The sequence below is a fragment of the Protomyctophum bolini genome, assembly GCF_963924005.1.
Source record: "Protomyctophum bolini genome assembly, chromosome: 3".
NCBI lineage: Eukaryota > Metazoa > Chordata > Actinopteri > Myctophiformes > Myctophidae > Protomyctophum > Protomyctophum bolini.
The window spans coordinates 31,028,585-31,047,243 of NC_137864.1; the positions used below are offsets into that span (position 1 = coordinate 31,028,585).

Below are 18,659 nucleotides of genomic sequence, written 5' to 3' on the forward strand. Positions count from 1 at the left end.
TGACCTATGACACGTTAGGTCAACCTTCTCACCGTGTTGTAGAACTGCACAACAATCCAGTGTATGTAGATGCACCAAGGCTAGCCAGTGGACAATATGGAGTACCCTGGGCAGTCCCATACTGGTGGGGTCCTCAGATGATACACCCCATATCGGTGCCTGTTGGATATTATTGAAATCTACTTACGGTGTGTGACCGGCAAAGGACTGTCTTACACAGAATATTCTGTATTACATATGCACACACAGCCTACATGGCTTCGGAGACTGTTACATGCACAGTGCAATCAGACATACGGAGGAATATGAGGCTCGCATAGCCTTTCGAACTGATCTCTGCATACAGTTGTATATGGAATAATGAGAACAGTAAAGTGTGGCACTGTGATGTGAATAGAAAGAAAAGAAAAAAAGGAGATGAAAAAAAAAAGAAAAGATAACTTGTTACTCACCTGTTATTGCAATGGTTTGAAACTATTTTGAAGCAATGGGAAGGGCTGTGATACTTGCCTAAGTGATGAAAATATTCGACGGTGAAACTGTAATTGAGTATTGTTGAAATTGTGATTGACAATTTGACATGGACATGGAACTTGAAAGAAAGAAATGACAACAGAATGTATATTGCTTTATTGCTTTAGAATGCACATAGTCACTGACTTAAGATCATTTGGCAGCTCTTATGCAGAGAATGCACATTCATGTTGTGGACAACATTTATTTTGCAGGGGAGAATGTAGTACCTACAAGGATTGTGTTTGACATTACCTGTTTAAGTCACAGATGTTTACATCCATAGTTTCCACCACCCGCCAATAGGTGGCAGTGTTAGTACACACTTCACAGTTAGATGCCTTGTGTGGGGTCTCTCAGAGCGAAAAAGAGAGGAAGTTAAGTTTGAACCACGTTCTGATCGGTTCTGAATGTTTTGTACCATGTCTCTCCTGCTGTGAAAATAATAAAACGAAGAATCTTTGATACACAACGATCGTGTGCAAGACTGTATTGATCCGAGTGTAATATGTAGTTGGATTAGAGTGGTCGCGTCACTCACGCCTCGGAGTCGGACACCCTACTGTCAGCACTGTAGACGGCATTTGCCGTGAAGAAACTTGGACGGTTGGACTCGGTGTGGCTTCTGGACGTCTTCTTAAAGGAACGACGCCCCAGACTCCCAGAGCTCGGCTTCATTCATGTCGGGCGGGTTGTGAGGTCTATACGATATGTCATTCACAGGTCCCTTCGAATCTGTCAACTCACAGTGGCGGAATAACAGTTTAACAAGGGATTTCAGCAGGGATCCACCTCTGTCCGAACAAGGAGAAACAATCATAGGAGTTTATCTGTTGGTGTTAGGTGGGTATAAATATGACGTATTCTTCGCACTTTTAAGATCCGTAACCACGTGCTTTTGACTGGTGAATTGTTGATAAAAGTTATTTATAAGCATAGACGTTCGTTCATTCCTTCATTCCTTCGTTAATTAATTAATGAATTCATTCATTCATACTATGTTGCCATAATTTCCAGGTTGTATTTAGGCCTACAGTATAAAGTCAAACAGATGAGCCTTGTGGTTGCAGACACATGAATGCATTGAAAGTTATTAGCCCACTTAATGGACGACGAGTAATATATTACTGACCCTATACTTGTCTTGTAACTAGTTCTTACAGTGTTGTGGTGGTGGTTTAGTGGGATTTGATTCTATTAGTGGTGCAGGACAAATCTCCTCCAAGCTTACCTCAATGATTGGATTCACGTTCAGACTTCAGAGATCTTCATTCGTGACATGATTTGCCTGCTGGCCTACTGCCTCACTTTTAAATGGAGAGTTATGCTTTTAAATGTATCCCCATGTGCTCACTTATTTGGCTGGTTCTCACAGTGCTCACATACTAGCTTATAGCCTATGTGTTTTGAAAACTGCTATGTGAGAAGGCCTATTTAATAAATGTAAACTAAATAATGACCCATTTGGCGTTTAATTTGAGTTATAAAGTTCAATGGATGTTGCGTACAATGTCATTCTATATCCAAACAAGAATGCACTCAGTCAGTAGTGTACAGACCACCACCAAGGCCCTGCACTCTTGGGGGCATGCCGTGCCCATTAGGCTACTTTTTTAGATCAAATATGTTGGCCACAGACAGAAACAGACAGGGGTGAAAGTGAAACAACCTCCTAGGCCGGGGATAATACAGGGGCTGGGTTCAAATCAGGATTAAAACCTATTTCACAAGTCATCACCACTCATTTCTGCTTCCTGTCTTTCTCCACATGTGCAGTTAAAAAGCAGACACAGAAAGAATGACTGGGTTTAAATACATAACATGACAAAATGAGAGCATGCTGATCATAACAAATTGTATTTTTCAATGTGCCCAGTTGACTAATCTTGCATACCACGCACTTTTTTGTGTTTTTTTGTAACTACATTAACCCTGCTGTCCCTATTATTTTGGTCATGTCAAGACTATATATATATATATATATATATATATATAGGCAAACATATATTTTCTTCCTCCTACAAGCTCACAAGGCGTGACATAGCAAAAAGGGAAAAAAAGAAAGAAAAAATAAAACACAGAGCTTGTAGATTGGATATTGTTGAATGGCCGAAATTAGGGTTTAAGTGTTAACATATATATGTGGGGGATTAGCCTATAGCTCCACCCTCTCTAGTTAAGAAGTAATAATCCAAAAGTTTGAGTAAAATAAAAATAAAAGTATTAAAATAGCAGATCTACAAGCTCATGCCCCCGTTACTTGTGTTTCCTCATCAGGATGGCTGTCATGGTTCGGCAACAGCATTGTACTCTTTGTTCTGATCAAGCAGCGATCGACCCTGCAGCCCACTGACTATCTGACCTTTAACCTGGCCATCTCTGACGCTAGCATCTCTGTGTTCGGCTACTCCCGTGGAATCATCGAGATCTTCAACCTCTTTAAGGACAACGGATTTCTGATCTCATCCATTTGGACGTGCCAGGTAGGAACACTGGGCTGAACGATTTGCAGGATGCTCCCATAACCTCTACTACTGTGCTGTTCAAGATTGTTGTGCCCAAGGTACACCAAAAGGAAAGTCAAATCTCAAAGCACACCTGTATTCATTGGGAAGATTGTGAGCTTGTTTGTTTGATTGATTGATTGATTGAAGTATGTATTAACAGATTGGAGAATTACAGTACATTTCAAGCACAACTCAATACAAAACTGTTAACTGTGGACGACACCATAAAGCATTACAGTTGTTTACAATAGGTTCCACCATGTTCAATTCATCATAACATTTAGAGACGTACAAAATCTACAAATATACACTTCTATATAGCCAAAAACAGGAAATAATCATCAGAGTGAGGTAAAAAAATAAAATATACAGTGAGGGGAAAAAGGGGTGGGTGGGGAATTTGGATTTTACAGGGGGCCAGTTTTGAATTGCAGCCGTCCGTAGGTTCCCTTTGAGAGCGGTTTTGAAGGAGTCAAGGGATTTGCATGTCTTAATGACTGCTGGTAGGGCGTTCTACATTTTGGTGGCATAGGAGCGAAAATAATTTAGTCCCTTGTTTGTGCCGAATCTGGGTTGCACATGGTTTGTTGAACTCCCTCAACAAAAGTGTTGTGGACTTGGTTGACATTGAAGAAGTATTTAGACAGGTACATAGTATCTTGGTGGTGTATCGAATCTTGTGGACCAGACCCATTGCAACACCCAATGTAAGTTCGCTTTAATTATTTGAAAACACAAAATAATTATTCTATGATTCTATATTTCTGCCAAAATGGCATATCTTTTTTTTCTCCATACACCCAAATGGCAGCACAAACAGTGTTAAATCAGTTTATTATTTTTATGAGACAACCAGAGATTAGAGTTCCAGTGACATATCTCTGTCTGTAGGCATAATTACGTCAACATGAATTGAATTTGTATATTCATGTATGGATCAGGGGCATCATTTGGGATTCCAGGGGATGGTAATTGCCACCCCCTTTAATTTCACACAGACACTTGTTTACATTCTGCAACCATACATTCATGAATCACTGAATCATGAATGATTGATTGATCGATCGATCAAGTCTTGTTCATACAACATTTATAAAACACTAGTCCCAGACAGATCTTATAGTTGAACTTACCAGTATGGCAGTATATTGTTTGTCAAAGATCATTAGATAAAGGTGTGAATGAAAACTTTGTGGGTGTGTAGACAGATAAACTCCAGGTAATAGGATCAACCACATGACTTAACATAAGCTCCTTGGTCATCAGGAAGCTTGACTTCACTGTTACAGTAGATACTGTCAACCATGTTGACCATTTCGTCTAAATGACTTATTGCAATCAGAATTATCTTCCAGAGCATCTGCAGCTAACATAAAGGCGTTCGTGTTAATGACAGAGCCATATTGACATGGACTTGTAGAGTAAATATAGTACATACTTGAAAAAAGGTATAGGATCCCCACAGTTCCTTAAAAACTGGATCCAAAAGATAATCAAGTGAAGAAGGACATTTCTGCACGTTATACTGCTCTCCCATCTTTTTTTATTTTAACCAACAATCTTGAATGTTTTGTCCACATAGGGCTTCATCAGAACCTGATGAAGACCTACACTGGCTTGTTGGTTAAAATAAAAAAGGGAGAACAGTACAGTATATTGTGTGCGGACATTTCCTCCTTCTTCACATACTGTATACTCTTGTGGACAGGGCAAGGGTTGAAACAGAATGTACAGCTAATTCTGTGATTTATTTCAATTTAGACAGTGTGATTTGAACAATTATTATTCTGGTCTTGAAAGAAACTCACTGAAAGTCACTGTAAATGCATAGAATACAAAATTTATCACAGTTTTTTTCCCTTTGCAGATTTACATTTACTGTTAATGTTAATCAGATTGATTGAAGGGTGATCGGGCCTTCGCCTTCCGAGCACCAAAGCTCTGGAATGAGCTTCCAGAATTAATTCGCCTCACTGACTCCCTCATACGTTTTAAATCCCATTTGTTTCAAAAAGCATTCCTATAAACTGTTTTTGTTTTTCCCTGCCTTTTACTGATCTTGTGTTATCTTGATTTGTTTAATGTTTGTGTATTTCTTGTTTATTACGTTCATTATGATAGATCATGTCACTTTCTTGTTATTATTCATGTGCAGCACTTTGTGGCTCATGCCTAGAAAGGTGCTATATAAATAAATTAAATAAAAATAAATAAGATAGTGTATTGTAATGTGACTGTACTTGTTGCTGTCCTTACCAGGTGGATGGTTTCTTCACTTTGGTATTTGGCCTGAGCAGCATTAACACATTGACCATCATCAGTGTCACCAGATACATCAAAGGATGTCATCCCAACAGAGGTAGGGCACCTCCCAGCCATGCAATTCACTTTCTTAAGCACTGAATTTGCTGGAAGGACTGCCTTTTATTGATGCTTTTGGGAGAACTGTTTTAATGTTTTTCATATTTTCTGATTGATTTCATAGTTGTTTCAGGGTTGTTTTTTTCTTTTTCGTTTTTGAACTGATTATCTATACTGACTAGTATAGATAGTGAGAAAGGATGACTAATTTAGTGAGAAATGATGGCTAATTTATACTTGAGGTTAATAATATGTCTTCTTTCTTTATAAAAGAAGAAAGTATTTTAGAACGTATTTTTTGTCAAATGGTAGCCTATACACCTGCCAGAATGGTCCGGCAATGGAGAATAGATAGCCTTTCATATCAACTGCGTTGGATAGATTCAAATCAAATGAGATAATTTAAAACATTTGGTGTTTTGTTTGCTAGCTCACCTCATCACCAATACTACCATTGTCATCTGCCTGGTGTTGATTTGGCTAGGAGCTGTGTTCTGGTCAGTGGCACCCCTGGTCGGCTGGGGCAGTTACACAGGTAGGAAAACCACCCATTCAACCAGTTTTCCCTCAACTTCTGCTCAGCTCAGTTCAGTTTAGTTTACTTTTATGTAATGTAGATGACTTAAGTTTTGTTTTAAAATGACATTAAAAGGTGATCTTTTTTTTTAACATAAGTGTTAAATAGCTCTAAATTCCAATAGCAATAGGAGTGTTTGTTTAGTAAATAGGGGTCTCTTATTCAGCTCTTATTCAACAAAAAATAGATTTTCAGGTCAGGATACCAATTGTATCCAATCAGGAGAGATAACTAATACAGGATGCAGGATAAACAAGTGGAACTGGAAGTGATGAAACAAATAAAAATAGCAGACAAAATTGGAACTGGAACACTATAATTATCTTTGTAGTATTTGTATTTTGTATAGAATTGGTATCCCTGTGTACAGTATTTTACTATAAAAAACGTTCACTCCCTTTAAGAAAAATCGTTAACAGTGAACAGATCTAACAGTAAATTGGTGTGTATACCTCCATGCCCTTTTTGTGTGTTTTCTCTTTAGATCGTGGCTATGGAACATGTGAAATTGACTGGGCTAAAGCCAGCTATTCCACCATCTACAAGTCCTACATTATCTCCATCCTGATCAGCTGTTTCTTCATCCCTGTGCTAGTCATGCTCTTCTGTTACATATCCATCATCAACACAGTGAAGAGGGGTAACGCCTTGTCTTCAGAGGGCGACCTGACGGACAGGCAGAGAAAAATTGAGAGAGATGTCACAATAGTGAGTAGCCTACTAATGCACTGGTTCTCAACGTCGGTACAGGTACCAGGGGTCCAAATGGACCATGGCAGATTTTAGAGTAGATTGGGGTTCCACAGATAACCCATTGTACACTAGTCTCTCAGAGGTGGTCTCCTGACCTATCGTTGAGAACCAGTGGCCTACTGGATTGGCTGCAGGATGATGGCACGCAAAAGTGGCCCAGGACCCATTTACTGAATTCTACTCCCTTTCCCTTCAGGTGTCCATAGTGATCTGCACTGCCTTTATCCTGGCATGGTCGCCATATGCTGTGGTCTCCATATGGTCTGCCTGGGGCTTCCACGTGCCCAGTCTCACCAGTATCTTCACCCGCCTCTTTGCCAAGTCCGCCAGCTTCTACAACCCTCTCATCTATTTTGGCCTGAGCTCCAAGTTCCGCAAGGATGTGGCTGTCTTACTGCCCTGCACCCGTGAAGCCAAAGACACGGTCAAGCTCAAACGCTTCAAGCCAAGGGGGGACGGACACGGGAATGCACGACATCATGGCACAGGAATCAAACGCAAGGCTCCTCCTCTAAACCAGACAGAGAAGAAGTACACATCTGGACACCTTCCCATTCCAGACCCAAGCCCAGACTCTGGCGTGGGGAGCCCTCCTGGCACACCTCCCCCCGTCAATAAGGAGATGTTCTATATTGAACAACCACATCCGGTTGTTCGGAGACTGAGTTTGGAGTCTGAGTTTGACGTCAGACTGTAACTCTTAAATAGAACCATTATTTGTGTTACTTTTTATATGTGAGTGAATAATTTGTTTTTCCATTCATACAACAGAAGCAGTGGCAATGAATATGAACATCACTCTCTCCATTAAGAGTTAATCTTTTATTGTGGCATTAAAAACATGAAATGTTGGTCACATAACAATTTCATGAGATAGGCCTAAAAAAATTAATTGAGTGTTGTGTATATTCATCTCCATTACTAAGACCAATATTCTACACAAGGAATAGGGCTGCATGGTTGTCAGCGGTGGTTGTGAAATACTAGTAATTTGTGGGGTTTAATGATATTTTTTTGTATTTAAAGCAATGTTGGTATTTTACTTTATTTTATACTGTAAATTATTTGAGGCAATTGTGACTCAAAATGTGACTCCCTCACTGAAAACACTTTGACTCACTTTAAAACATGACCGTCCAAAAGGCCTCACGTGGGTTTTTTTGGGCTTCTATTCCTCCTCATGGCGGACACAGGCTGGGGCGCTAACCCATACTGCTCATAACATAACATATCCGGGTATAACATATCCATTATCCAGTGAAAGAATGGAGGAAACTGATGGATGAAATTAACTCAAGTTTATTTTAACATGTTTCTGAACAAAGGCAGGGAAACAAACTGGTGAGTGCCAAATTAAAATACCATAAAACCAAAACTCTGTCAGCTGAAAAATGTAAATAACTAGACAGAACCAAAACCTGCTACACTAACAAACAAGCAAACATATAGAGGGTGGCACTCACACCTAACCTAATGTTTTTAACAGAAAATAAGAGTACCCCAGCAGCCCAGCTCTTACCTAGTTTCACTGAAAGAAACGTATTTATTGTACAGAAACAATATAGTGAAGGCTGACCTGAGACACATAAAGCAGGCCTGAATTTGACATAAAGTCTGTACACAACCAGAGCTGTCTCTGTCTGACATGGTGGAAGGGAGAGGTGCTTTTATTGGAAGGGAAATGGAGATGAGTATTATCATTATTGGCAGACCAATGATAGAGTTGAGCAATGATCACTGAAGAGCTGGACCTGATATTTAGGACACCTGGAAAATATGTAGAGGGGGAGAGAAACACAGAAAGCAGTGCATGTTCTAAGAGCATACACGCAAGAAATAAGATATCAGTTCATAGTTTGTAGAGCTGTACTGACCTCTGGTGGTTGTAGCGGTCACCTGTGGATGGCTCCAAGATAAGTTGGAAGCTAGTGGTGAAGTCTTTCACTGGGGAATTAGCTCAAATGGTAGAGCGCTCGCTTAGCATGCGAGAAGTAGCGGGATCGATGCCCGCATTCTCCATATAGTTTTTCAATTGTGATGCCGGAGAACTCGCCAGTTTACCAACTCGCCGCAGATAAGATTCTTCATACTAACATTGCCGCCGTCTTCATATGTAAAACTCACAGATGTTATAATTCATTTCCAAAGTCAAATTATTTTATGCAATTAAATGGTCAGCTAGATCATGGTGATAAAAAGGTGAGTACCGGTATGTGAATACCAATGATAAGTAGGCATACCATTTCAGCCAGGAATTAATTATGTTTACGGAATGACAGCTGGACTGAATTAATCAAAACTTCCTCTGATCGTCACAAAGTCATCACCAATTGACCAGGGAAGCACAAATGTTTGGGGCACACAATTGGCAGGTGCCTTGCATAGGTGCTGGGTAATTAATCACACCACCTGCCAGAGCCGAAGAGTTCTGATGATCCTCATGGGGGCTCCCCATAGAGGGCTCCCCAGTCATTATTTTGTTTTATTTCACATTATATTGGGAAAGGTAATTTGGAATTGCGTCACGTCCGGTGCCATGTCCTTATGTGGTGTTGAACCAGCGATGGCTCACAACATTGTTTGTCAAGCCTCCGTGTAGACGGAAGGACATGAATTGTTTGAGAGAAGCGTGTCATTAACCAAGGTTTGTTTGTTTGTTTCTGAACCAATGTTTTACGTTCTTTGTCAACATTTAAGGTATATGTTTGATTTGTATATGAGTTTAATTGATGCGATTTGTTTTTGTTACAGTTTGACCGCGTTTGTTGTTGTTCATATGGGTTTCCTGTCATTCCATTCCCTTCATTCCCCTTATGCAGCCAGTGAGGTAAATCCATGTGTTCATCATGTATGCATTATATTGTCATGTTCGTTATGTTTATGTGCTTTAGGGTCGATTCATACTCCTATTTTAGAGCCGAATAAAAGTCGGTTCGGCGCTGTAGAGCCTACAATTTGACGTCATTTGAGGTTCGGGGGGGCGGGTACCGTCCTAAAGTCGGCTCTTCGGTGCTACTGAAATTTTCTGACGAGCCGAAATCATTTCGGCACTACAGCGCCGAAACAGGAGTATGAATCGGCCCTAAGTTTGCTCATGTACTGATCGTTGTTTATTCATTGTGTGTTCATCAGTTTTGACGTTGGTCTATTGAGAGAGTGAGAGCTCAATAAAATCATCAGTAAACAGAAACGACTGACTTGTTCATGGAGGGAGTGACACTATCCATATATAGCTGAAGCCTGTTAGCTTCACTCACCTCAGACCAATAGACTCATTTCACACAGCCAGATTCCAGAGTGAGCAGAGGGAGAGAGCACCAGTGTGTGTGTGTGTGTTTGCACCAGACCACACGGTATGAAATGTTTGACTGTTTATGTGACTCTTATTATGTTTGTACTCTTATTGATTAAGCAGTGTTAAAGCCTGTGACATTTGCAGTTTTAGTGAATTTTAGTGACTGAAGTTGTCTATTGTCTACAGTGCCTGTCCGTCACACTATGTGTAAATGTGACCATCGGTGACTGTTGATGTGCCCTGAGGTTCAAGTTGGTTATGCAGCCCTTTAGCACCCTCATACCTGGAGTGAGGTATACATGATTATTTATTTGTCTAGTTTCCATTTGGAGTAGCCTATATCATTCATGATTGTATTTGTTTGGTTTTCGTTTGGTTGTGGTACTTTTGGTTATTGTGCATTTTCCTTGTCTTATAATTGAAATGACTTGAGTTTTCTATCACTGTATTTATAATTGACCATAAATTAACCATTTTTATTGTTGATTGTACTGCTGAAGTGACAAGTTTATTGCACAGATTTTAGTAGTCAAACTATGAGATTATTCGATTGTAACTATTTATTCTATATCCTTATAGTTTTCACGGTGTTGGAACAATAAACACACGCGTCGAGACCACCCAAACTTGTCATTCTTTCATCAATCGAGGGGCTGCAGTCATCATCAATCACCATCGACAAACAACTACAAGTGAGTAAACAACAAGACGCCCAAGTCCCAAAGTGTGAGCACGTTGTTGAACCGTATATCTCTGGTGATAAAAGAAAGGCATGGCAATGTAGGGCCAATGCCCTACATTCAAGTTGAAATCTTCACTCTGATACGGACACAAGTATTGAAATTGGATCGATTGGAAGGATCTAACCAAGTAACCAGTAAAAGATTATATGAAAGAAATAAAATATTTAACTGGTTTATATTTTACAATTTTAGTTATAGATGGCAAGTATAATGTTAAGGAATATTTGTCTTATTAGCCAGAGATCCTTTTAAAATGTTTCTATTACTGTGAGTGATATGGTCAGCTTCTGATGTCTTTCTTTCTTTCTAGATGTAGATGGAGATGACTGTAGATGCTGCTGGAACACTGAACCTGGTCTCCTGTGTGAACCACCCCATCCTGGCTGCTGTCCATGTGGACATTATGAGTGTTTGTATAGAGAGAAGCATGGCTGAAGAGCTTTGCATATCAGTCGTTTCTTGCTGCTGCCAAAGTCAAATTGTGATATCTGTAGTGTTTAGTTCATGGCCGCTTATGAGATGTAGATATAAGTACACCTGACTGGTGGAATAGCCTTGTGATACATACTGGATGTGCTCTTTGGTCGTTCACAAAACAAACAAACAAAAAGCTGCACAAAAATCACACAAATCAAGGGATGTCCGACAGTCTGTGTTGGATATTGTCCAACTCCTAATTGCCAATATCAACAGATACCGATATATATATTATATGCAGGCTTTTTCCAGTGGTGGAAACATAACTCAAACTTTTTACTTAAATAAAAGTAGGCAATACTGCAATATAGAAATACTCCGTTACAATTCAACATGTACTCGAGTAAAGGTACAAAGGTTTTGGTATAAAATGTACTTAAAATACCAAAAGTAATTATTAATAATGACTCATTATGCAAAATGTCTCATCTAAAATGATCTAATCTCTCAGCTCAAGTTTTCAAATGTATAAAAATATTTTGAAAATAGCAGATCTACATTGTATTGTGAGCTTGTAGATGTTTTTAATGTAAAATAATAAATAAAGTAAAATTACAAAGGTTTGCCGAAAAAATGAAGAAATTACAAAAAATACGTTTCTTAAACATCTTCTGCCGTATGTCCATAGAACTTCAGCTCTGTTGCAGCAAGCCAGTACAATGTGTCATTGTCTAGGTCACCTAAGCCACGATCACCATTCGGTGGCCGGTTTGGGGCAAATGGTCATTACGTGTTCCACAGTCTGTAGTGGATCCTCGCATTCACAGTGGGCACTGTCCGAGATGTCCCACTTCTGCTTTGAGGGTTGTCCACTCCTTGCAGGGGAGGTGCTGGCAAAGAACATATTTGGGGTCCTCTATGTATTCCACTGGTCCCTCTGTCTTGCCTTCACCCAGGATGCCTTGGAGGTGTCAGCTGGTGTTGTGTGGAGCAGTTCCTGGGCCTGTGTGGTAAAGGGGCATAGTGACTTGAGGCACGTGTGCTGTGGCAAAGGTCGCCGTGACTTGGTGTGTGTGTGTGTGTGTGTGTGTGTGTTGTGGCAAAGGGCACCGTGACTTGAGGCACGTGTGCTGTGGTGTCTCTGACGACCTTGTGGAGGAGATGGCTGGGATTCACTCAGCTGTGCCTTCTCAGTGAGGGCCAGCGTGGCTGCTTCTCGTCTGACCTCTGTTGGAGTGATTCCAGCGAGAACAGGCAGGCAGTTTGTTTGGGGTGGCCCATCCGGTGTTGAGGGCAGCATCCAGCTTCTTGACATGAGAGCTACGGCTCCAGACTGGGACACAGTACTCGGGTCGTCTGCATAGCCAGACTTCATTGATGTTGTTGCAGGGAGGTCATGGATGTAGCTGTTAGTGTTGAACAGCAGTTACTGGTGTGGAACCGAAAAGCTTCACAAACATGCCAAAAAATTCTAGTTTTGAACCTTTTTAATCTAGTTTATTTTCAAATAAATTTGTTTTTACTGTTTTGTGAAGCAACTTTGGGTACCTTGAAAAGTGCTATATAAATTGTATGTATTATAAAAAAAACAGACACGCAGCAATTGTCGCCACACAGACATCACAAATTCCTATTGGCAGCAGCAACAAGTGAGTGATGTGCAAAGCTATTCATAGAATATAACCACCATGTCTTCATTCCAGATGCTGCGAGGCTCAACCGGAGCCCCATACAGGTGGACATCTGCAGTTCTCGCTGTCCATGGATGAATCTGCATGGGGGGCTCTGAAGGCGGCTCAAAGTAAGAAACCACTTAGACTTTTCTATTACTGCGAGTGGTATGGTCGGCTTCTGTTTTAAATGTTCTCTATACATTTTGTGTATGATGTGAAAGGACACAATGTATGTATATCTGGCTCTTGGTCACTTAAATTAATCTTTCTTTCTTAGGGTGGATGGGTCGTGGTAGACGTCGTGGAAGGACAGAGATCCGTTCCTCTGAGGACTTCTGATGAGCTGTGAGTAGGAATATTTCTTGTTGGGATGGATATCTGTTGTACTGTTATGGTACGAAGTATAGCATGGCAGTATGATTCCTCCTAGTGGCACTAGTTGAATGTCTGTCAGCTCTCCAAGCTAATCAAAGTCTTAATGACACTTTTTTTTTAACCACTTCAACCCCAGCATCTCTATTCTGGGGGGAGCGTTCAGCCAAATTAGCAGATCTACAAGCTCACACCGCATTGCAACGTGTTGTGAGCTTGTAGATCTGCTATGTTTGGCAAATCAATTTGTGTAGAGTGAAATCGGAGCATATACCAAATGCTCTCTTTAAACGTCTGTTTTATCAAATCTATAGAGGGTTTAAGTGGTTCTGAATATGCAGCTCAACAAAACAAAAGCTAATTTAGTCCTTATTTCTTTCTTTCTTAGGACGGAGATCTGTGTAGATGCCGGATGACTTTGGACCTGGGCCTGCCCGGTGAGGAACCGCACAGTAAGAACCGCTCTAGGCCTTTCACGATTATGAGGTTTCTTTTTACTGGACGATTATTGTCGCTCAATTAAATATTTAAGTGTGGCCCGGATGGTTAGCTCAACTGTCTGGGCACCTATGCTGCCAAGCCAGCCAGATGGTGTGCTGCGGGTTCGACTCCCGACGGCCTTTGCCGCGTGTCACTCCCCATCTCTTCCCCCTTTCCTGTCTATATACTGTTCACTATCAGTAAAGGCATAAAAAGCCACAATTGATCACGTCTAGGAATTTCAACAATTTAGGCAGTTCTCACATCCAGAGTGACTTACAGTAAGCAACAACACATAGTAATGCATCAAATTCATAAACAATTGTCATCAAGAATAAGAAGTATAGACTATCCAGACTATTGGCAACAACAAGGGAGTGATGTGCGAAGCTCTTTTCTATGAAGCCATTCATAGACTATAACGGTCATGTCTTTCTTCCAGATGTACTGCAGGTCTCTCCAGGAATCTGCATTCCTCTGAAGACGACTCAAAGTAAGACCCTGTTAGGCCTGTCAAAAAGAACCCTAACTGAAACGTTTATTACTGTAAGTGATATGTTTAGCTTCTGTTTAAATGTTCTCTATAAATAAACGTTTTATGTATATATGTTGTGACAGGATAGAATATATATCTGGCTCTTGGTCACTCTAATCAATCTTTCTTTGTTAGGATGAAGATCGCGGTAGACGTCGCTGGAACGCGGCTGCTGGACAGGGAGTGCACACACACACACACACACACACACACACACACACAGAAAGGCTAATTTGGTGTGTGTTTTTTTTCTTTGTTAGAATGGAGATATCGATAGACGATCTGATGTTCCCTGGACAGAGATCCGTTCCAAAGCTCCCCCCCCCGGGGGCTTCCTCAGAGGACTCTGATGAGCTGTGAGTAGGAATAGTTCTTGCTTGTTTCTGAGGATGGATAACTGCTTTTGTACTGTTATGGTACGAAGAATGGCATCATTTACAGTAATCCAAATGTTTTAAATATTTTAGGATAAATCTAAATCTGCACAATAGTTTGAGAGTCAATATCTCATATCATGAGCGTGCCTCTTGGTCTTTGTAACAACTTGAATACAAATTACAAAAGATGTTGAGGACTGTACATGTGTTGATGCCTCCTAGTGGCACTCTGGATGAATGTCTGTCAGCTTTCCAAGCTAATCAAAGTCTTTGACACTTTTGTTAACCACTTCAACCCCAGCATCCCTATTCTGTTCAGCAAAAATAGCAGATCTACAAGCTCACACTGCAACGTGTTGTGAGCTTGTAGAGCTAATGGTTTCTTTCTCTCTCAGGATGGAGATCATAGACACAGCTGGAGGCTGGAGCCTCTAGAGATGGAGATCTGCAGGTCTGTCCATGGATTGGAGGATGGAGATCTGGGTAGACGCTGGAGGACTTCGGACCTGGGCCTGGATGGATGGGAGGACTGAGGACAGATCTGGGTAGACGCTGGAGGACTTCGGACCTGGGCCTGGATGGATGGGAGGACGGAGGACGGAGATCTGGGTAGACGCTGGAGGACTTCGGACCTGGGCCTTCTCAGTGAGGAACTCAACGGTACGAACCGCTTTAGGGTTAGGGCTTTTTTAGGCTTCATAAAAAGCCAATAATCGTCCGTTGCCGATAATTGGTCGATCCCTATTCTTAAACGTTACTGTAAGTGCATGTGTATGTTGTGACAGGACACGTGCACACACAGCAAAGCTAATTTGGGCTGTGTGTCTTTCGTTCTTTGTTAGAATGGAGATCTCAGCCGATGCCTGAGATCCGAAGCTTTCCCCGGGTGTTTCCGCTGAGGACTTCTGTGTCACTGGGAGGCTCGGACGGAGCTAGAAGGTTCGGTAGACGCCACTGGAACCTGTTTAGGCCTGTCAGAATTTAAGGTTTTATAATGGCCGATTTTAATTGTCGCTCAAATAAATTACAAGTAACAATTTAATTGCGTCATACTAACATTCTAAATAAAACTTTGGCTTTTGTAGGCTTTGTAAACAAAAAGATGCACATGGCATAATTCAATAACTTTATACACTAAAAAAAAGAGACACAAACAAAGTGACACATTTAGAGCTTGTAGATCGGTTGCTTGCATTATTTCTTTAAAATGTTTGACAATATATGAACATTTTCAACATGGGGACGATTATGACTCTAAAAAAGTATCTCAAATACTTGGCGATTAGGTAATTGTGACAGGCCTAAATCCTTCTAGTTGTGTTTTTTTATATCATGTTCTGTAATCAGTTAGGGTTGACTATAGACTTTTTTTAGGAATCATCATGGAATCATCATTTTTTTTAGGATCATCATGCCGGTGAAGAGCACGTTTCTAGCCGATGGAGCAACTATTTCTGATCACCTTTGGAGTTACATCACAGCAAGGTAACTATACAACACACGCACACACACTATGATCATGACATGACATCAGCTTGTGCCTGCAACTTGTTCCTGTTCGCAGATGACTCGGCACTGCTAGTCTCGGACAGGAACAAACTGCAGGTTGAAAAGGCCCTCAGCTCTGAACTCGGTAGAATCTGCACCTGGCTCGCTGATAACAAACTATCTTTACACCTGGGAAAAACTGAATCCATTCTCTTTGGATCTAATAGTAATCTCAGCAAGGCAAATTACTTCTTGGTTAGAGTTGGTGACAATGTTATCACACGTAAAGATGAAATTGCCTACCTAGGTTCCATCCTGGAGGCTAATCTTTCCGGTGATAAAATGGCCACCAACGTAATCAAAAAAGTCAACCAAAGAACAAGATTCCTTTGCAGGATCTGGTCAACAAAAACACCTTGAAGACCTTAACAGGAGCCCTCGTACAAGGTTTCTTTGACTATGCATGCACCTCCTGGTACCACAGCACCTCAAAGGCCCTTAAAACTAGGCTCCAGACCTCCCAAAACAAACTTGTCAGGCTCCTACTTGGCCTCACCCCCCGAACCTACCTCACTCCTGCCCACTTTGACAGGCTGGAATGGCTTAGGGTCGACGACAGAGTACAGCATCTTGCAATGGGTCTGGTCCACAAGATTCGATACACCACCAAGATACCCATGTACCTGTCTAGATACTTCCTTTATGTTAACGAAGTCCACACCCACAACACCAGAGGGAGTGCAACGAACCATGTACAACCCAGATTCGGCACAAACAAGGGACTAAATTATTTTCACTCCTATGCCACCAAAATGTGGAACGCCCTACCAACAGTCATTAAGACATGTGAATCCCTTGACTCCCTTTTTCCCCTCACTGTATACGTTTATTTTCCCTTTTTACCTCCTTTATGATGAATTCCTGTTCTGTTCTTTGACTATATAGAAGTGTCTTATTTGTACGTCTCTATGTTTTGATAAATTGAACATGGTGGACCCTCTTGTAAACAAGTGTAATGCTTAATTGGGTCGTCCACTTACAGTTAACAGTCTTTGTATTGAGTTTGTGCTTGACATGTACTGTAATTCTGCAAACTGTTAATAAATATTTCAATCAATATTGTTTTATGAACAAAGTAGTAATGAGCATTTCTTTCTTTTCTTTAGGACGTTGCTGGTCTCCTGTGTGGCTCCATCTGGAGGTCACCAGGGTTCTGAGTCACTCAGATCCTGACTGGTAGTGGTGATATGTAGATGTGATCAATCAGGGCTCTAAACAATAAAATAATAAACCAATATAAATAACTAGATAATAATATAAATAAATGGATAAAACGAACGATAAAAAAATAGATTATAGTAAAATAAAAGTAAATTAAAATAGTAAAATAAAAGTAAATTAAAATTAGTAATACATAAAATAAAATTAGTAATGGCATAATAATGGATAAAATAAATATAATTAGTAATATAGACAATAATACATAAAATAAATTTAATTATCAATATAGTAATGCATAAAATTAGTAATAACAGTAATACATAAAACAAATAATTTTTTTAATGCATGAAGTAAAATTAGTAATAACATAGTAATACATCAAATAAATACAATTAGTAATATAGTTATACATAAAATTAGTAATAACATAGTAATATATAAATTCAATTACTTTGTGTTGTTGTTATAGAATGACTTAAAAAAACAAACAAAAAATATCAATCACATCTACATATCACAACCAGGCTATATTGCCAGCAGGCAGGTGGACTGTAGACTCACTACAGCTGTCACAATGTGGTATACTTTGTTTTGACCCCAACTGGCCTCCAAGGAGAGGCGAGCATGGAGCCGGACATCTGATGATACACGAGAGAAGACGCCATAGTCAAAAGAAATTGTAATAAAAGTAATATGTTTCATGTTGATTGTAATTTATGCATGATTATTTTCTTGTTAATAAATTATTGCATTTATACCCGGGTGTCCGTTATGTGTCCATTACCCTTAGATCGCGCCGCCGTGGATTTATTTATTTCCCAAATGGTCTAAAAATGAGTTATTTAGCATACTTTTACCAATGAATTAGCCTATACACAGACAACGACTGATTAGCCTATTTTGGACGATATGGGTCTTTTCTCGAGTCAGTGTGTAGTCTCACTATAGTCTGTGTAGATTACCCGGCGGTGTTGCTGCCCCTCCCGGGAGTCGCGGCTCATGGCTCTTCACAGACGGCACAGAGACAGCAGTCACTCCGCTGAACGTGTCAGTGTTGCTGCAGTGGTGTGAACCGTGCGGGCACTGGTGGTGGTGCTGAGTTCTGACAGCCGAGTCACAGCTTCTTCTTCTGAATTACTTTATCTTTGCCTTGGAAAATACATTTTGCGTTTTGCTAGTTTCCCAAAACAAACCAGCGCGCGCTACTGTTTGCTACAAAGCGACTGGAAGCGGACGAGGTTTACAGACATACCAATAGTAGCCAATCATATGCTGATTAGGCCAGTTGCTGTATAGCCTACCTACCCGATCACCACACACAGCAACAACACACACACACTACACACA

At 40.5% G+C, this 18,659-nt stretch overlaps 2 protein-coding genes and 1 long non-coding RNA gene across 4 annotated transcripts; all 3 read left to right on the forward strand.

The window, feature by feature from the left end:
* Positions 1 to 1,090: 1,090 nt before the first annotated feature.
* LOC308312771 (visual pigment-like receptor peropsin) lies at positions 1,091 to 7,802 on the forward strand. The gene is made up of 6 exons (XM_080759481.1): positions 1,091 to 1,356; positions 2,791 to 2,996; positions 5,280 to 5,379; positions 5,812 to 5,916; positions 6,443 to 6,666; positions 6,908 to 7,802. Exons 1-6 carry the CDS (start codon positions 1,224 to 1,226, stop codon positions 7,406 to 7,408), a joined length of 1,269 nt encoding a protein of 422 aa, XP_080615607.1. The 5' UTR covers positions 1,091 to 1,223; the 3' UTR covers positions 7,409 to 7,802.
* Positions 7,803 to 9,300: 1,498 nt separating this feature from the next.
* LOC308313514 lies at positions 9,301 to 10,283 on the forward strand. Its single transcript, XR_013963886.1, has 3 exons — positions 9,301 to 9,355; positions 9,463 to 9,538; positions 10,193 to 10,283. It is a non-coding gene; the product is annotated as an uncharacterized lncRNA (long non-coding RNA).
* A 1,654-nt stretch (positions 10,284 to 11,937) lies between these two features.
* On the forward strand, positions 11,938 to 18,012 carry LOC308309647 (uncharacterized protein). 2 transcript variants are annotated; one of them, XM_080755557.1, is made up of 9 exons: positions 11,938 to 12,967; positions 13,117 to 13,184; positions 13,600 to 13,663; positions 14,134 to 14,184; positions 14,362 to 14,582; positions 14,999 to 15,263; positions 15,446 to 15,542; positions 16,008 to 16,088; positions 17,258 to 18,012. In XM_080755557.1, the coding sequence occupies exons 6-9, from the start codon at positions 15,182 to 15,184 to the stop codon at positions 17,322 to 17,324; spliced, it is 327 nt and encodes a 108-aa protein (XP_080611683.1). In that variant the 5' UTR covers positions 11,938 to 12,967; positions 13,117 to 13,184; positions 13,600 to 13,663; positions 14,134 to 14,184; positions 14,362 to 14,582; positions 14,999 to 15,181; the 3' UTR covers positions 17,325 to 18,012. The 2 variants fall into 2 exon arrangements, 1 of the variants encoding a protein (XP_080611683.1); XR_013963423.1 differs by lacking the exon at positions 15,446 to 15,542.
* The last annotated feature ends 647 nt before the right edge of the window (positions 18,013 to 18,659 follow it).

Excerpts from the sequence above, each read along its gene's own strand:
- LOC308309647 (XM_080755557.1), top strand. The coding sequence starts at position 15,182 with ATGGATGGGAGGACGGAGGACGGAGATCTGGGTAGACGCTGGAGGACT. Across the intron at positions 15,264-15,445 it reads TCTCAGTGAGGAACTCAACG|AATGGAGATCTCAGCCGATG; the intron begins GTACGAACCGCT and ends GTTCTTTGTTAG. Across the intron at positions 15,543-16,007 it reads GGCTCGGACGGAGCTAGAAG|GATCATCATGCCGGTGAAGA; the intron begins GTTCGGTAGACG and ends CATTTTTTTTAG.
- LOC308312771 (XM_080759481.1), top strand. The coding sequence starts at position 1,224 with ATGTCATTCACAGGTCCCTTCGAATCTGTCAACTCACAGTGGCGGAAT. Across the intron at positions 5,380-5,811 it reads AGGATGTCATCCCAACAGAG|CTCACCTCATCACCAATACT; the intron begins GTAGGGCACCTC and ends TTTGTTTGCTAG. Across the intron at positions 5,917-6,442 it reads CGGCTGGGGCAGTTACACAG|ATCGTGGCTATGGAACATGT; the intron begins GTAGGAAAACCA and ends TTTTCTCTTTAG.